At 53.6% G+C, this 18564-nt stretch overlaps 1 protein-coding gene and 1 pseudogene across 14 annotated transcripts; both read right to left on the reverse strand.

Annotated features, from left to right (window-relative positions):
* Positions 1–3076: 3076 nt before the first annotated feature.
* Positions 3077–3992, reverse strand: LOC112317409 (RNA-binding protein with serine-rich domain 1-like; annotated as a pseudogene).
* Positions 3993–9582: 5590 nt separating this feature from the next.
* Positions 9583–11409, reverse strand: LOC112317408 (glutathione S-transferase P). Of its 14 annotated transcripts, none has more exons than XM_071221381.1 (7): positions 11282–11409; positions 11122–11157; positions 10696–10802; positions 10503–10590; positions 10190–10293; positions 9985–10110; positions 9583–9827 (listed from the first exon to the last, which is right to left on the reverse strand). In XM_071221381.1, coding segments are annotated over exons 1-7 (651 nt in total). In that variant the 5' UTR covers positions 11283–11409; the 3' UTR covers positions 9583–9638. The 14 variants fall into 14 exon arrangements, with proteins under 14 accessions (XP_071077482.1, XP_053781277.1, XP_045039399.2 ...); XM_053925302.1 differs by having other exon boundaries at positions 10190–10308; XM_045183464.2 differs by having other exon boundaries at positions 9985–10092; positions 11282–11402.
* Between the last annotated feature and the right edge of the window lie 7155 nt (positions 11410–18564).

An 18564-nucleotide genomic window follows, 5' to 3' on the forward strand; every position in this document is an offset into this window, starting at 1 on the left:
TTCATTCCTATCAGCCGTTCAGATGCCGCCTTCATGGTTCCCGTCATATCATGTACATGGATGCTATCTACTTACCGTTTTCTCTAACCCCCTCACTTACATACGCCTATTTAACATGGAACCTGTTTCACTTCTAAGTGGAAACGCGCACTACTGGTTAAAAGTAAAGGTCACTGTGAAAATACAAGAACAATAAACACGGTTTTTAAAATCTTCCTGGACAACAGGACACAGAACTCTCCCTTTTCAGAAGCACCGTTAGCGAGTTTAGCTGTTTCCAGCCCCAAACCGAGTGGTGCCCCCTGTGGTCATCCGGATTCCAGGATGAGCTGCGGGGCTGCGGAGCCCCAGGTGTCTCCGGAGGTTCTGTGGGACTGTAGGACCCCTGATGGCAGCGTTTCATGAAGACCCTTCCCACAGAGCTGGCCAGGGCGCTGAGGCTGCAGCCGAGGACCCAGGTGAGGGCTGGCCAGGGCATCGAGGTGGAAGCTTCCAGACTTGGTGATTGTGTTGAGGAGGCAGCCTTCCAGGGAGACCCTTCCTGCCCTGAGTTGGAGACGCAGGAGAGGCAGCCACCAGGGGCCCCTTGTGTTCCCTGGGCCATGTGGGATTGGTTGACAGGGTGTCCCCAGGGGGCAGAAAGAAAACCGAGGCTGGAGATCATTAGAGAGGTTGGGGTGAGGCAGGAAAACTGGGTTCCTGCCTGGGAGCTGGTGCCCTCTCTCCACCTTTGAGGCCCCTTCCTGCTCAGAGCAGTAATTCTTCAGGAGCGGTGAGCTTGAAAACACCAGCAATATATAAGGAAACTTTATACACAGATAATAAAACCATCATTTCCTTGCAGTGCTTTGGCAGGTAGAATGCAGGGTGGCGCCCTCCCCAACTGGCCCAGCTGGAGGCGGTACAGGCAACGGTAGGCGCTGTTCTCAGGCAGAGAGTCCCCGCCCACTGCGGGCTGCTCAGCACAGTGTCCCCTGTGCCCTGCAACAAGCTCCAGGTTCCAGACCAGGGGCCTGGGCTCAGGGGCTCTGCTACTCCCGGCCCCTTGTGACCCGGCCCCTCCGTCAGCTCCTGCCAACACCTGCTTTATCTCTGAACAAAGCAAAACTCTTCCTCCCAGAAGAGCCTAATTTGTTCATTTTATTTATGCTAAAAGCAACCTGAAACTTGCCTTCCCCAGTCCTGGGTAGGCATAGGGAGTAATTCAATGAGCTACAAGAAACAACAAAGAAACAGTGGCAATCTTATATCTGAAACAATGTGTATGTCCCTTTCTGCCACATTCTTTCTCTCTCGACAGCAAGCATGCGCATAGGGAGTGGACTCTCTCAGGCCCCACAGAGGCCACTCCTCTGGGCTCTCCAGGGCTGACAGGTTCTGCCAGATGTCAGGGTCTGCCTGTGTAGTAGGGACCTGTGTGGGTGGGGGCCTCGGTCTGGGCTGTTAAAATGGGGGTTGGGTTTGGGTGGGGGGTGGCCATGGATGATGCTTCTCCCTTCCGCCCCTCCTGCTACTGCCCCAGCCCCAGGTCTCTGTCCCCTGCCCCTCTCTGAGCCTAACTCAACCTCCCCGTTTGTCCCAGGGTGTGGGGAAGCATTTGCTTACCCCCACCTCCATCCCTATGCCTTGTGGATCATAGAGAGTTACAGAGTTCATTTTAACTTGTCTGGTTACTCTCTCCTCCCACAGCAGGGTTGCAGAGTGGTCCTTGGCTCTCCCTGCCCGCAGGACCACAGGAGTGTGTGTGTGTGTGTGTGTGTGTGCCCACACGCACATGCACGCACGTGCTCCTCACTCCTATCGCATTATTATTGCTACCCTGCCATTGCTATGCATGAATGTAGGATAGGTGGGCCTCATCTAATCAGTGGAAGGGTTTACCAAAAAAACAAAAAACTGACCTCTCCCAAGAAAGAGGGAATTCTGCTGGCAAACTGCCTTTAGACTCAGGCTGCTGCATCAACCCTTCCCTGGCTCTCCAGCCTGCCGGGCAGATTTCGGACTTGCCAAGCTTCCAGAAGCACACGAGCCAATTCTTCATTCATGACCGCCAAAAACTGGTAGCAACCCAAATGCCGACCAACAGGAGGATGGAGAAGTCAGTTATGATGTGCACTGCAGCGGCGTGCTGCCAGCCACAGACAAGGGCCAGTCCCAGGGATGTTATGTCAGGGGCAGAAGTCACACTAACGGGTCCATAGCGCCTCACTCCATTTACATAAAATTCAGAAACATGTGTCTTTGTAAAACGCAACGGGGCATGTTTGCGTGGGTAGTCTTTCTCCATTTGGCTTAACTGCACTTCAATCTCTCTCTCTCTCTCTCTCTTTTTTTTGTGTGTGTTCTACTCCTAGGTTTATTCAACACCACTTCTTTTACTCCACCCAACAAAATGCTATGAAGTTACAAGAAAACTCAAAACAGAAAATTTATAGTAGTGACTGCATCGTAACGGCCCAAAAGCAATGTGCGTGTTCCCAAAGTAACCCCAAGACCACCATGAAGAGGGTGGAGGTGGGGTCCGATGGCCCTGCAGACCTAACTCTCCACTGGCTCGCCAACTTCAGAGAAAGGAGATGTGCATGAGTACATGTGAAAACAGAACCATTTACAGCAACTGGTGGGATGTTTCACCCCAGCAGTCAGGACTCGAGCAGGGGAGCAGGGCCCGGTTAACGGGAATGGCAGCTGCGCACGAGCATGCCCTTTCCTGAAGGGTCCTCGGGCTACTAGACTGGCCCTAGGTCATCGGCGGCATGGAAAACTGTGCCCCCAGGGTGGGGTGACACCACCAGCTGGAACCCTGCTCGTTCCTGCTGGCTTTGCCCCTGCACTGACTGAGGGACTCAAAACATGGGGACTTTCTGGCCAGGTAACTGGAGGGCATCTTCATAGGCACAACCCCAAGCCAACATCAGTTCTGCAGCTGAACTTGGCCTTCAGAGGAACCATCTCAATGCTGCATTTGAAGCCTGCCCCCCAGTGAGGATTTGTTTCCTGAGGACTCCTTAGGCTAGAAAAGTGGCAGAACTGAGTGGATGGGGCTGAGTTACGGGGCAGAGTTTCGGTGTCTTGCTTATGGGGAGGAATTGGAGCTGTGGTGGCGCCTATGGAGGTGGCAGACGGGGCAGTGGGATTGCCAGTGCATGGGGGACCTGTGCTGTGGGGAGCGCGACCTTCTCCTCATCTGTGGGGGTGACCAGCACCACATGGGAGGTGACAGCAGTATTCTCCTGGGAGAGCTGTATCGCCTGGAGGGTGGCCTGTGCCAGGGGGACGGCACAGCCGTGGCCGTGATTTCCTGGCCATCAATTTGTCCTCCATCCATGTGCTCCAGCGCCTTCTCGGCTTCATCTAGATTCTCAAACTCCACGTATGCATGGCCTTTAGATAGATGGGGCTGCATCCTTCCTACAGGCATGCCAATCATGTTAATTTTCCCACAGGTGGAGAACATCTCTGTGATGTGGTCCGTGGCCACCTTCCTGGTGAGCCTCCCAACATGTGCTTTGGGGGTTTCGGGGAAGGGCTCCACCTTTTCCTTTCCCTTTCATCTCTTTTGGGTGGTTTGGATTTGGAGCAGGAACGCAGCCTGTTGTCATGTCTGTGCCAGGAAGGGCTTGGAGAGCCAGAGGAGCTGCTGGAGCTGGGGCTACAGCAAGCCTTCCCAAACGGCTAGATGCAGACGAGGAGCTAGAGCCGCTGCTGGAACCGGTACCAGTGCCGGTGCTGAAGCTGGTGCTGGAGGTGGAGAGGGACCCAGACCCGGCACTGCTGCCGCCACCAGAAGCGCTGCGCCTCATGTGCCTCTCGTGAGTTTTACCCCTGCCACCATCCTTCTCGCTCCACTCCTCGGTGACCCCTTACAGCCGTCCTTGGGCTTCTCATGAGAGCGGTCTCTGCGTCTGGTAGGAGGAGGAGCGCTCGTGCTGGACTTTATTGTTTTCCTTGACAACTAGCAAGCTCTTCTTTGTCGCTCCCGATAAACCCATTCTCCCCTTCTGAGGCCTTCAAAGTGGCAATGGCAGCCTCCCTTCTGTTGAACTCTCACTTCTAACTTGAGTCTGAGAAACGACCCCTAATTGATTGCGATGTACCCCAAAGTGCAGCATCTTCCCGCCACTGCGACCTCCTCCCGCTGTCCTCAGCTGCTGAGGTCGGCACCACTCAGTCAGCCTCTGGGCTGCTGGCCCTGCCCGTTCTGTTCTCTTCCTTGCCTCCTGTTGGGTTGGCTGAGTATATCATTTCATTTCTCTGACTGCTAGTTTACATGCCATACCCTCTGTTTCTGCTCGTCTTGGGGCTACCCTAAAATTACGCACATATTCCCCCTTGGCCCACTGGCTTTCTCGCACCTCTGTTCTTCCACCTGCCTTCATCCACCTTCTGTCTAAAGAACACAGAGGCCTATTGCAAACTGACCAGAAGTTCTTCCCATTCTCCTGCACGAGCCCCGCCGCGGGGGGAGTTTGCCGCTCCTCCAGTAGAGAAGTAAAGAATTTCTCTGCCTCCTGAGGTCAGGGTGTGGCCACGTGGCTTGCTTCGGCCAATGTGATGTTAGCAAAAGTGATACAGGCAAGGACCTAAGCACACTTGTGCATCAAGGCTTGCTCGACGAGGGACAGACAGACAGACATCCTTCTGGTTCTCTCTCCCTGTAGAACACTGACGCACACCATTGGAGCAGAAGAATCACCTGTCAGACCTGACTCTGAGGAGGTCGCTTTTTAACTGGCTGTGACTGGAACGATCAACTTGGTTTTCATCCACCATGTGTTGAGCGAATGGGGACAGATACACGCGCCCCTACGTTCGTGGCAGCACTGCGGGCGAGAGCCGAGGTGTGAAGGCCACCTGAACGGCTGTGAGTAGATGAGCGGGAAATGAAGCGGCGGCACACCTACAATGGAACAGCACTCAGCCACGAAAGAGCATGAAATTGTACCGCGTGCAACAACACGGACGGACCCAGAGAGTATTAGGCGACGGGCGACAGGCCAGACGGAGAAAGAGAATTGCCATACGATGTCACTTCTTGGTGGAATCTAAAGGACAAAATAAATGAACAAACAAAACAGAAACAGACTCACAGATGCAGAGGGCAGACGGGTGGCCGCCAGGAGGGAGGGGTGTGGGGGATGGGTGAAAAGGCGAAGGGGTAAAGAAGTGCACATTGGTAGTTACGAAATAGTCCTGGAGTGCAAAGCACAGCAGAGGGGATGTGGTCAGTAATACGGGGTAGCTGGGTGTGCTGCCAGGTGGGCAGTGGACTTACCGGGGGAGCACTTGGCAAGCTATAGAAATGTCTAACCACCATACTGTACACTTGCAACTCATATAAAATTGAACGTCAACTGTAACTGAAAACAAATTTTTTTAAAATAAATAATGTATTGCGCTGGCAGGGTGGCTCGGCTGGTTGGAGCGTCTTGACATACAGCAAAAGGCTGCGCGTTCGATCCCTGGTCAGGGGAGGTCATTGATTGATGTTCCTCTCTCCCTCCCTCCCTCCCTCCCTCCCTTTCTCTCTCTCTCAAATCAATAAACATATCCTCGGGTGAGGATTAAAAAATAGTAACAAGGTGCTGATTTTAAAAGTTGAACAACAAAACTCTGGGTTTTAAAAACTGTACGGGGAGAGAAGTCACAACGCATTAATATTTATTCACTTGATTCTACATGCAAGCGCCCAAGTGACTACTTGACTGGAAACGTCAAACTTCAAGTTTTGCTACCGGTCAACTCATGGCCTACCTATTTCCCTTGCTCCTTTGCTTATTTGTACAAAACATGGTGAACGATGACACGAAGCTTCCTCAAGGCGCTGACCCAGCACCCACACTGATGGCGATAGTGTCAGGCAAGCCGGGTCCCTACGGAACTCGTTTTCCGCCATTTGGCAAACATGCGCCATGTCCCATGCCCTGTGCTCAGGGCTGTAGACGTTCTCTTGTTCGGGTGTCTAGCTCAAGGTCACGCAGCAAGAATGGGGCAGAGTTGGGACCTGAAGTCAAGTTCGCCACCTGCTCTCGTAACCCCAGGGTCCTCCCACTTCTTCTGCATGAACGAGGTGGGTGGAAACACCAATTACTGGAACATGGGCTGGGCCCACACTCAGGAATTGGGATCGTTTATGGAAAGACTCCTGTTTGAAGAGTGTGCCTTTGTCCCCAGCACCGACCACCTCCCGAGCCTGAGTGCCCTCAGGGACCTCAGACCTCAACCAAATGAACCAGGAGACCTCTGGAAAACAGCTCTTGAAACCTCAGAGCGCCTGCCTAGAAATCTGCTTTGTCCACACTGTGGCCGGACAGCGTCTGCCAGCTCTGACTCTTTGTCTATTGCTGCCTAACAAGTTACCTCAGATGTAGCCACTTAACACAACAAGCATTTATTGTCTCCATTTCTGAGACAAATCTGCAAGGTGTTTGGCTGGGTAGTTGCTGCATAGGGTCTCCACTTTAAATATAGTAGTTGTTGTTTTTTTAAGATTTTATTTATTTATTTTTAGAGAGGGTAGGGAAGGGAAGGAGAAAGAGAGGGAGAGAAACATCAGTGTGTGGTTGCCTCTCATGTACACCCTCCTGGAGACCTAGCCTGCAACCCAGGCATGTGACCTGACTGGGAATCGAACTGGTGACCTTTCAGTTCACAGGCCAGTGCTCAATCCACTGAGCCACACCAGCCAGGGCTAGGTTTTATTATTATTAGGTGTGGCAGGCCTCCTGTTGATCAGGAGGCAATTTCGATTGAAAAGATAGATTATTCCTCACAGATCCCAAGAGAATGAGGCACGTCATGCCACGGGGTCCACACTGGGAAGCAGCAGGGGCCAGGAAGCAGAGGGAGACAGGGCACTGGAGGCAGGAGCCTTGTCTGTGGTAAAGGAAAGGAGCGGGCAAGGCAGGGTAAGCAGGCTAAGGAATGCTTAATTGAGACAATCTCAGCAGGCTCTGGGGCCCCAGGACTGCCCCTGGCCTTGGGGGAGTCAGGGAAGGGGGACGGTGGCCCAGTGGGTGGGAGCCCAATAAAGGAGGTAGTTGGGGGCATGGGCTCTGAATCTGTCGGTTTGTATCTGAAAGGCAAGCTGTTTATCATCTCAGGAACCAGCTAACCCCAGGAGGGACAGCCCGGTCCAGAGTCAGCAAAGCCCCGGATGTTAAGGCATCAGCATACAGAAAATAGAAGATGTGGTTAATACTGAGGTTGCAGTATTATGAGGTTGCAGGCAGGACGGTGGCTGGGGCTGCAGCCATCGCAGGCTTCACTGGGGGTAAGGATTCCCTCTCAAGTTTGCTTGCTAGCCGGCGATTGCCTGCTGGCTGTTGGCGGGAGGCCTCAGTTCCTCCTCACCTGCGCCTCTCCACAGGGCTGCTCTAGCATCCTGGCGACGTGGCAGCTGGCTTCCCCCAGAGTATGTGACCCAAGAGCAAGCCACAGGCCCTTTTATGACCTAGTCTTGGACGCCGTGCCCCACCCTCTCCACCACACTGATGAGTTGGAGGCCAGGCACTCCGTCCAGCTGCACTCAACGGGTAGGGGATTAGGTTCCAGATGTTGAGGTGAAAGTTGTCAAAGGGTTTGAGAGCATATTTTGAAACTATCACAGCTTCTTCCTGCTGAAGTCACAGAAACTCAACTCCAACAAGTCTTCATTCACAGGCTCGCAGGAACAAGCCAGGAGAAGGGCGGGGTAGAGCTGCTTTCTCAGGGCCGAGAGTCAGGGACCTAAACGCACACAAGCTCACGCGTCTCTGTTCACGGGCCCCACTCTCTCAGCCACGACCACCTCCACAGTCTGATTCACGTCCTCCCAGCCTGTTGAGCAGAAACGCGAGCTGCGGTCTCCGGGGTGCTCCTGGCACCGAGCCCGCTGCTACTGCCTGTGCCAGGTGCGCTCACGGGCGCACCCCCAATGCGGCAGTGCGTGGCTGCGCTCGGTCGCAGTGGCATTATTTTTGGAGTAACAGGAAAAAACAACTACTTCAAACTCTCAAAAACGGTCACTTTCCACAGGTGTGGCCTAACCCACAGGTCTTTGGGAGACTTAAGTGCACAAAGCCCCAGTCTTTTCCAGGCCGCCTCTTCTCCTGGCGGACGCACTTCAGAGCCAGAACCCCATCTTGGATGCAGCACACTGGGGGAGTGATGGGGGCAGACATCTCGGTTTCATTTTCTCCCAAGGGTGCCGTTCTCAGGGACAAGGCTCATGAAAATAAGTTGGGGGGGCTGCAAACAAAGCTCATGCCTGCAGGACCCCTGGCTCTTGTCTTGTGCTCATCCCACCTGGAGACACAGAGGCTGCCCCTCGCCCCCTCCCAAGTCTTCGGATGGGAAGGGTTGGAGCCCAGGTGTGCTTTCATTGCCAAGGACACCTCCCGGATGAGCACTCTGCAGTTTTGGGGGGAAACTGTCTCCCAGGTCCAGTAGGAGGAGCCTCCGTGGGACCTGCTCCCCCTGTTCTCGGCATTTGCAGAGCTGGGGAAAGTGGGCCAGGGGTGGGGCGTGACCTGTGCTTTTTCTTCTGATGCTCCCTGTGGCTTTGAGCTGGGTTCAGTCAGGATATTTAACATTTCACTAACGTTTTAAATAACCACTTCACGGACCACTTCACTTGTTCGGAGCATGTTTGAGAGCATTTTTCTGGGGCTATTTCAGAAAGAAACCAGGCGTGGTCATCAAGGTGTGAATTCCAGTGCAGCTCGCAGGGTTTTCGTCTGTGAAGTGAGGTCTGAAGACCTGCCAAGTGTCTGGCACTCGGGAGCTGCTTGGAAAACAGTGTGGCACTTTGTGACCGCCTGAGATGTCAGGCGAGGAAGCGGGCTCAGGACCAGCCAGTGTCCAAGGCTGCACAGGTGGGGACGGACAGACAGGGGTCCCGACTCCAGTCAGGGGTCCGGCCTTCCGGCAGCTCACAATGGGGCCTTGGGGTCGGGAGTTGGGGGAGGCAGCCGCAGCCTTTTAGGAGAGAGAGGTGGGCTGGGAGTGGGCAGGTGGCAGGGCACTCCCACTGGGCTGACAGAGGCTCCCTGAAGCTAAGGGAGACCCTTGACCCTCCACTTGGGTTGCTGACCAGAGCTCCCAATCTGCCTTCAGCCTCACACTTGGTCCTGCTGGCCACCTGCCACACGGCCTGGGATGACCCTGGTGACACATGAGATGCACGTGTGAAACACCCAAGTGTGTGTGTCACTCGCTCCCTAGTGTGCATGCGTGCACAGCACCTGTGTGTGCTCCCAGAAGACAGAACCCATCACACTACGGCAGGGGCTGTCCGTTCTGTTCACGGTTCTGCATGTTGCTATAATCGTCAGTGCCTTCAGTGAGGTCAACTCCCTCCTGCAGGAAGTCTTCCGGGTGCATCCATGAAGTGTGGTGTCTCATCTTCCCCTCTGGACTCAGAACTCCTGCGTCCCCCAATAGCCTCGGGCCTAATGGTGTTCAGGACCCGGCTGCCCAGCTGCCCTGCCCAGCCCTCCCCGCCCCCAAGGCAACCTTTTGCCTTGCAAAAGCACAAGGGAAGGAGCAGAGGGGTCCCCTGCGCCCACCCTGCCCCTCATTGACCACAGTGCAGCTTCCCTCTCACGGTGTTTATTGGTTTCCAAGAGCAGCCCCTCTCCCAAGGCTGCCGCACAGGCTCATATCTTTCGGGTTCCAAAGACAGGACGGTTCTTGTGCTCGGGGGAGTCCAGGAAGGCCTTGAGCTTGGGCCGGGCGCTGAGGCGAGCCACGTAGGCCGAGAGCAGGGGGAGGGAGTCCAGGCAGCTGGGGGCCAGGACCTGGTGATTCAGCAGCAAGTCCAGCAGGTTGTAGTCCGCGAAGGAGATCTGCAGGGCAGGGGTCGGGGGTCTTGAGCAGGGTCAGGGGAGACGGGTGCTGGGTCCAGAACTCTGGCTGCTTTGGTGAACCAGTCATAGCCCCGCTCTGGGCCTCCGTTTCACTACCTGGGAAATGGACCCACAATGGGCTGGACCCAGCGCTAACCTGGTCACCCACGATGAAGGCCTGGCCACCCTGGTTCTGGCCCAGTAGGGTCTCAAAAGGCTTCAGGTGCGCTGGCAGCTCCTCAATATACTGGGCCTTGCTCTCCTCCTGCAACCAGGGGGGATCCTGGGGACAGCATGCCATGTGCCTGGCCAGGTGACCACCTCCGGCCCTGAGCACCAGCCTCGGCCCAGCCCACACTCACATAGTTATGGTGGATGAGGTGGCTACAGAGCTTCCGGAGGTCTTCCACCCCGTCGTTCGCCATGTCCACCAGTGCCGCCTCCCGCCAGTCTTTGCCATAGAGCCCTGGTTGGGGGTGGCCTGAGCTGCAGGCATTGCCCCTGACCAGGTGGACTGGCCACCCCAACCCCCTCACCCGTAGACCTCCTAGCTCTGGCCCTGCCCCCTTCCTCAAGGGCGCCTGGGCAGGACTCTGGTGGCTGTGCCTGCAGCAGCTCAGGCCCCCGAACATCCTGCTGGGACACGTCAGGGGCTTCCTGGACCTCAGGACTCACCGAGGGAGCGGCCCAGGTGGCGCAGGATGGCGTTGGACTGGTACAGGGTCAGGTCTCCATCCTGGAACTTGGGGAGCTGCCCATACAGCTGGGGGGATGGCATGGCTCTGTAAGGGACACTGAGCTCAGCTGTCCCCCTCCTTAGTTTGCCCCCCAAGGCCCAGCCCCGGCCCCGCCGGGCACAGGCACGCACACAGGAGGCCTTGAGCGAGCCCTGCAGCCAGGCGTCCTTGGTCACCACCTCCTCCTTCCAGCTCTGGCCCTGGTCGGCCAGCAGCATTCGCATGGCCTCGCAGCGCCCTGGGGGGATGCAGGGGACAGGGAGACAGGAGTGTACCAAGGGGACAGAGGAACGGGATAGAAAACCTAACCTGGCAGCCTTCTGGGAGAGGATGGACATCAGGGGAAGAATGGAGACCATGGCCCCAACTGTGTCTTTGAGAGGGGGACACCCAGCCCCAAGTGTCCCAGGGAAGACAGAGGAAGAGTGGCAAAAGCCAGCTCTGGCCCTGCCCCCTCAATCCCACTTCTGGCCCTGGCCCAAGTCCAGGGATCAGCCTCAGCGTCTGGCCTGTGCCGGCCTGAGCCCTTCATCCTCCAGAAGGAACAGGTGCCGCACCTCGGACGGGGAAGTAGACGATGGTGTAGGGTGGCACTAGCAGAGACAGACAGAGCGCGGGATGAAGGGCTGCCCTTGGAGCTGCAGCTGGAGTCAGACTTCCCGGACAGAGGGTGGCTTGGCCAGGGCCCACCCCCTACCCGGTCCAGACCCTACTTACTGGCTGGTGGTGAAGGGCAAGCATTCAGGAAGTGGAGAGGAGCCCAGAGGGCTTGTGTTTATGGTCTGCTCCACCCCCTCAGTCCTCCCTGCCTCACCCCAGGAATGCGCTAAGTCACTCAGCTTGGTCCCAGGCAAAACGCTGGGTGTGGTGGGGGCAGGGCCAGACAGGCCTACTTGCCCATCCACAGGGCTGTTCCCTGCCTGCAGGCCAGTGACTGTAGGAGGGATATCTTTGTACACACCCAAGTGCACGTGACTCCTCAGGGCCCCCAGAGGGCCAGGACTGAGTACCTTGCCCACAGCTGGGTTCCCAGCACCAGCACACAGTAGGCGCTCAGTACATGCTTGTTGCATGAACAAATGCAATTTCAATAGACTTACCTACAAGGACAAAAAGCCCCTGTCAGGCCCTCTTTACCAGAGCTAGCTGTCCTTTTCTTGGCCCTGTCAGTCACAATGAACTGCTGTTTTTCTGAGATTAATGGAGATTATCAGGGCTGGAAAATGGCTGAAAGTATCCTAAAGGCACTGATGTGCTGAAAAATTGCAAAACGGGACACGGGAAGTCAGACTGGACCCTGCACCTAAGGATACCATCAAAGCAAACTGGAGCCCCCACAAAACTGACCACAGCATCCTGTCTGCAACAACCCTGACTGCCAAATGCAACCCCCTCGCCCATCGCAGCCCAGTAGGAGCTCCCAGCCCCCGCCTTCCGGGCGGGTGCGACTCTCTGCACTTCAGCCCCTTTCTTTCTTTTTCCTTTTTCTTCTTGTGAAGCCCAGAAGCCTTTATTTTATTATTATTATTATTTTAAATATATTTTATTGATTATGCTATTAGAGTTGTCCCATTTCCCCCCTTTATTCCCTTCTGCCCTGCTCACCCCCTCCCACCTGCATTCCCCTCAACCCCCCGCCTTAGTTCATGTCCATGGGTCATACATATAAGTCCTTTGGCTTCTCCATTTCCTATACGATTCTTAACCTTCCCCTGTCTATTTGGTACCTACCAATTATGTTTCTTATTCCCAGTAACTTTTTCCCCATTTTCCTCCCCTTCCCCGCTGATAACCTTCCATGTGACCTCCATTTCTGCAATTCTGTTCCCGTTCTAGTTGTTTGCTTAGTTTGTTTCTGTTTTTGTTTTTGGTTTTTTAGGTTTGGTTATTGAAAGTTGTGAGTTTGTTGTCATGTTACTGTTCATATTTTTGACCTTCTTTTTCTTAGATAAGTCCCTTTAACATTTCATATAATAAGAGCTTGGTGATGATGACCTCCTTTAACTAGACCTTGTTTAGGAAGCCCTTCCATTCTGAATGATATCTGCCCTTCCATTCTAAAGGATAGCTTTGCTGGATAGAGCAATCTTGGCTGTAGGTCCTTGCCTTTCATGACTTGGAACACTTCTTTCCAGCCCCTTCTTGCCTGCAGGGTTTCTTTTGAGAAATCAGCTGACAGTCTTATGGGAATTCCTTTGTAGGTTAACTGTCTCCTTTTCTCTTGCTGCTTTTAAGATTCTCTCCTTCTCTTTAATCTTGGCTAATGCAATTATGATGTTCCTTGGTGTGTGCTTCCTTGGGTCCAACTTCTGTGGGACTCTCTGAGCTTCCTGGATTTGCCTGTCTATTTCCTTCACCAGCTTAGGGAAGTTCTCCATTTTTTTTCAAATAAGTTTTTCAACTTCTTGTTCTTCCTTTTCTCCTTCTGGCACCCCTATGATTCTGATGTTGGAAAGTTTAGAGTTGTCCTGGAGGTTCCTAAGCTTCTCCTCATTTTTTTGAATTCTTGTTTCTTCATTCTGTTCTAGTTGAATGTTTATTTCTTCCTTCTGCTCCAAACCGTTGATTTGAGTCCCAGTTTCCTTCCTGTCACTGTTGGTCCCCTGTACATTTTCCTTTATTTCACTCTTCATAGCCTTCACTTTTTCCTCTATTTTGCGACCATACTCAACCATTTCTGTGAGCATCCTGATTGCCAGTGTTTTGAACTGTGCATCTGATAGCTTGGCTATCTCTTCATTGCTTAGTTGTATTTTTTCTGGAGCTTTGATCTGTTCTTTCATTTGGGCCATTTTTGGGGAGGGGGTCTCGGCGCACCTGTTATGTATAAGGGGCCTTAGGTATTTGCCAGGTCGGAGCAACCCACTTGGCTGCATTGTGATACTGTATGTGAAGGAGGGTCCGAGAGGGAACGGTGCCACTTGTTCAGCTCTCTGCTAGCTTTCAGTCACTTCTGCCACTACCCACAGGCAACTGGGCCCTTCTGGTGCTGAATTCCAGGTGGGTGGTTTTGTGTACGTTCTGGGACCCTGTGGGTCTCTCCAAGGAACTCTCCTGTGAGGCTGGGAGTTTCTCCCGCTGCTGCCTCAACCCCCACGGGTGTTTTCAGTGAGAGGTTTTGAGGCTTTATTTCCTGGAGCTGGAACCCTGGGTTGCGTAGTCCATCTCCCTCCCCACTGTTCTTTCCGGTTCATCCACATGTGAATGTGGGACCACCAGCTCTGCCAGCCGCTGCATAGGCCCCTTTCTTCTCTTGGAAAGTAAGACCTTGGTTCTCTGCATTTCTTCTCTTTGTGAATTCATTCACAGCCCGTGGCACCAGCCACCCTAATGTTACACATTTACACATTCTCTGTCCGTGATAATAATAAGAGCGAACTTTTAGAGACTGAGGACTGTGTTGAGAAATTTACAAATATTACAACCCTGAGCTTGGTACTATTCTGACCCCCATTTGACAGAGGACGAAACTGAGACAGAGAAGTTAAGTGACTTTCCCAAGGTCACGCAGCTAGGAAACAGGATTCAAACCGAGGTCTGGCTTCAGGGGCCTCACTTTTAACCCTCATTCTTCTGCAAGGTCTGTCACCTCCAAACCAGTTTTTGAAGAGTACCCTGTACTCTTCAAATACAGGCTGGCCTTGGGGATATGGGTGGATGGAAAGACAGAAAGACTGGAACTGAGACAGGATAGTAAGAAGCTAAGAAAATTCCTTGGCAAGTGGAGTAGGGAATTGAGACGGACAGCTGAACACAATGGCCAAGCAATCTACAGCCAGGTGCAGATGGTCACCAGGGCAGAAGGCCTGGCGGGGGGGAAACAAGGACCTCACCTGGGAATACAAGGCCCTCACCCCCAGAGTAACCTCTCCTTCCCCGGCCTTTCCTCCCTGGAGATAACTTCTAGGCCTCAGTGGTATTTCAGCCCTGGGCCCAGAAAAGCAGCACAACCAGGTGGGCAAGGCCAGAACCAACTGCAATGACTAAAGACCCCCAGCCCTGGCACTGACCAATCAGTGGAGACCAGGACCCTGAAAGGGCACACCTGGAGAACTGATGAATGTTCTGCTGAAACCCTCCCCTGAGATTCCCTCCAACAAGAGAGAGAGAAAAACTCCAGACAAAGGACCCAGCATGTGTGCTCTCCCTCTGAAAAGCATTCCGTGCCATTCCCTTTCCTTTCTTCTCCCCCAGCCCCCTCCTTCTTTCTTCACTGGCACACGACTCCTAAACTCTAAGGTCATGGGCAGCTGGCAGCTTGTCCCAGGCTAATCCCCCAAACCTGTCCCCAAAGCCTCCTTTTCTCTGACGTCCCAGTGAGCTCAGGCAGCCCAGCCCAGGCTCTCGTATTGCCTTCTCTGTGCTAAGCCCTTCCTTGTTTCGCTGTCTCCAGCTTTAACAAACGCATCCTCATAGTCACCTGGACTCGTGTTGTGACATCTCCCCTACAGGAAGTCCAGAGCCCACACGCTACAGCTGGCCCTAGGCAGCCTGCTCAGGCCCCTGCCCAGTAACAGAATGAACAGGACTTCCTGAAGCAGCATAGGGACTTGGGAAAACTACCAGGTGGCCAGGAGGCCAGGTTAAGATCAGGTGGCCAGAAGGAATACCGACTGGGTAAGCTGACTGCAAAAATGTCGCCACCTATCATTGTCCGCTTAAAACACAGAGGTAGCTGATCTTATCCCCTTCTAACTGCTTGCATCCTTGCACTTGTTGAAAGTACTGACCTCGTGTGCAGTTGGTCCAGGTCTGAGAGCTATCTGACCTTCCCGGTGTGGCGCTGGCGAACGACACCACCATCTTGCCCCAACGCCGAAGGTGCAAACACCATTACCAGGCAATGCAGCAGCAAAAATAAGTCTTGAGACTCTGAAGTGGAAAATTTATCAAAAAGCCTGTCTTTTTCTGTCAGCCTGATTTGTCTCCAGCTTATAAAAGCAGTCAAGCAGAGTCAGCCCCGAGTCAGCTTGGAGGACCTCCCTTCCCTCTGCGCTCCCTCCCTTGTGCTCAGGCACAAGCTTAATAAAATTTGCCTGGAAGTTCCACTGGGGTTTGCTCTCAATTTCTATCTTGGGGAACCCAAGAACCTCAATGCCAGTAACACTCCTGGACCTGGGGGCTGCGTCCTTCCAGGCAGAGCCCAGTGTCTCCCTGCAGGCCCATCTGGCACCCACAGCCACGTTCTCCCAGCTGCCCCTACCCAAGGCAGGGGTGTGGGTAAGGCTCTCAGTGGGTAAGGTAGTCTTCCTTGGGAACCGGGGCCTGATGGAGTTCCATCTCAGCCTGGTTTTCCTGTCAGAGCCATGAGGAGAAAAAGGCATCCTTCCCAGGGGCATAAGTACCCACCCAAAGCGTGAGAAATAAAACCATTCTGCCTAACCACCAGCATCTCTTAGCCTCATGGGTGCTCAGGGCTGCCTGGGGGCTGGGAGGCCGTGTGGGTGGGGGTGCCAGAGCTGACTTCTATCCTGGATCCACAGCTGGAGGAACATCTGCCCAGCATTTAGCAGCTTACGAAGAGCTTTCATATAAATGGTCTCATTTCATTTCCACAACACCCTGGGAGGGAGGGAGGGAAGGAAGGACGGAGGGAGGGGGTCTCCACCCCACTACACAGAGGAGGACCCCAAGGCTCAGAGAGGCTCATCCACCTGCTCTGGCCTGGAGCACTCCCCACCCCCGTCCCTCTGTGCACAGGCATCTCAGACCCAAGAGAATGGGAGGCCCCCTGCCATCTGCTGCGCCATCCTCCCAGGGCTCCCCCTCTCCCGCCATCGTGTTCAGGTCCCCCGGGAGGGCTGCCACCCAGGATGCCTTGGTCCTGTGCTGTAGTGGCTGCTTTTTCCCACAATCCTCTAGCTCTATGGGCCTAGCCTGTGGTCCAGCTCTGTGGCCGCCCTGGGGCCTCCTGCTCTGGGGCCCAAAGGCACAGCTTTCCCAGCCCAATTGGCCAGGCACCTCTCTGTGTCCCATCCCCACTTCCAGTTCATGTGTACACCAGCACCTGTCTTTGGGGGGATTTTAAATATATGGAAATAAGCAGCCTTATTGTTACATGAAATGCCCCTTTACGAAGTGTATGTTTTGTAGCTTTCATTACATTTAGCGCTGTGCGGCCATCACTACCATCTGGCCCCAGGACATCTTCGTGACCCCAGAAGGAAACCCCCTACCCATCAGCAGTCATTCCTCATTCCCCCTCCCCCATCCTTGACAGCCACGACTCGCTCTGGATTTGCTTATTCTGGACATTTCATGTGAAGGGAATCAGACACTATGTGGTCTTCTGTGCCTGGCCGCTTTCACTTAGCATAATGGTCTCCAGATTCATCTGCACTGTAGCGTGTGCCAGTGCCTCATCCCTCCCTATGGCTGAATCGTACTCCGCTGTGTGGAAATGCACATTTCCTTTACCTGCTCCTGCACTGATGGACATTTGGCTTGTCTCACCTCTTAGCTATTATGAATAGTGCTGTGTGTACATCAGCATACCAACGTTGTATGAACGCATGTTTCAACTCCCTTGGGTATACACCTGGGAGTGGAATCTCTGGGTCATATGGTAACTCATTTGGAGGAACTGCCAGACTCTTCCGAAGGAGTGGCGCTATGTTATAAATTCAAGAGCAGCATATGAAGGTTCCAACCTCACATCCTCACCAGCAAGTGTTATTGTCTGCCTTTTTCACTCTAGCTATCCTGGTGAGTGTGAAGTGGTACCTCAACATGGGTCTGTGTATGTGCTTACCAGGTGCCAAGCCTGGGTGTGGCTTGTGGGGAACAGGGTGCAGAAGGAGCCGTTATCTTTGCCCTCGGAGGGGTCGCAGCTCTGTGGGCAGGTGGGGAGAGACACAAGTCTTCCTTCACACGTTGATTGCTATGGACCAGGTGACGTGCCGGCCAGACACCATGGGAGACACCAGAATAGGTAAGATCTGCTTACCTATCTCCACCCTAATGGACTCTTCTAACAAAGAATATAAGACCTTCACTGACAGTCCATCTGTCTGTATGTCCATGTATATATCTGTCCAAACATCCATCCATCCAACAACCAAACATTTGACCAGCAGTCCATCAAAACACCCACCTATCCATTTATCCACCCATTCACGCAGTCACCCACTCAATAAATCCATTATCTATTCATCTTTTTACCCACTCACCTATCCACCTATCCACCCACCCACCCAGTCAGCTGTCGTACAATCATGCATCCATCCATCTACCAAACATTTAATCACTAGCCCCTCTAGTGATCCTGCCATTTAGTAGGCCACCCACCTGCTCACCTATCCATCCATTCACCTGTCCACCTTCCCATCTACCCACTTCACTATCCATTCGCCTGTCCATCTATCCAACCCCCTGTCCATCCTTCCATCCACCTCAATCATCCATCTTTCCAACTACCAACCATTCAAACACCTGTCTAACAAGTCATCCATCTATCCGCCCACCCGTCCACCACCCACCCATCCGTCATCCTGTGTGGCAACCCCTGATCCACCTGGACATCCTGGACACTGGAGCTGGGGCCTCCGCTCAGCTCAGTCAGGACGGGCAAATCAAAGGCACCGAGATGAACGTCCTCCGTGCTGTTCATCGAACACAGGCCAGGAGGGGGTTCCAAGTGAGCTTTTCTTCACCTAGACACAAAGGCTGTGCTTCTTGTTTGAAAATGTTTCCGCCCACTATACCTTGCCCAGTTAGAGCCTCCACTACTCCAGCTTATACTTTGGGACACCCGTTTCTCACCACTTCTCACTGTCTTAGGTGGCTATTTGGACATGAAGTCATTTATCACATGTAGCAGCCACCATTTTTTGATCCTTACCCATATGCCAGGAACCTGCAAGATCCTTTACCATTTAATTTTCATGAAGGCACCGTGAGGCAGATAGTAGTAGGTCAACCCCCATTTTCTGGACAAGGAAACTGAGGCTCGGAGAGGTGAAATGCCTTACCTGGGGGAACCCAGGCCTGAAGCCCCTTTC

The sequence above is a fragment of the Desmodus rotundus genome, chromosome 5 (assembly GCF_022682495.2).
Source record: "Desmodus rotundus isolate HL8 chromosome 5, HLdesRot8A.1, whole genome shotgun sequence".
Taxonomy (NCBI): Eukaryota; Metazoa; Chordata; class Mammalia; order Chiroptera; family Phyllostomidae; genus Desmodus; species Desmodus rotundus.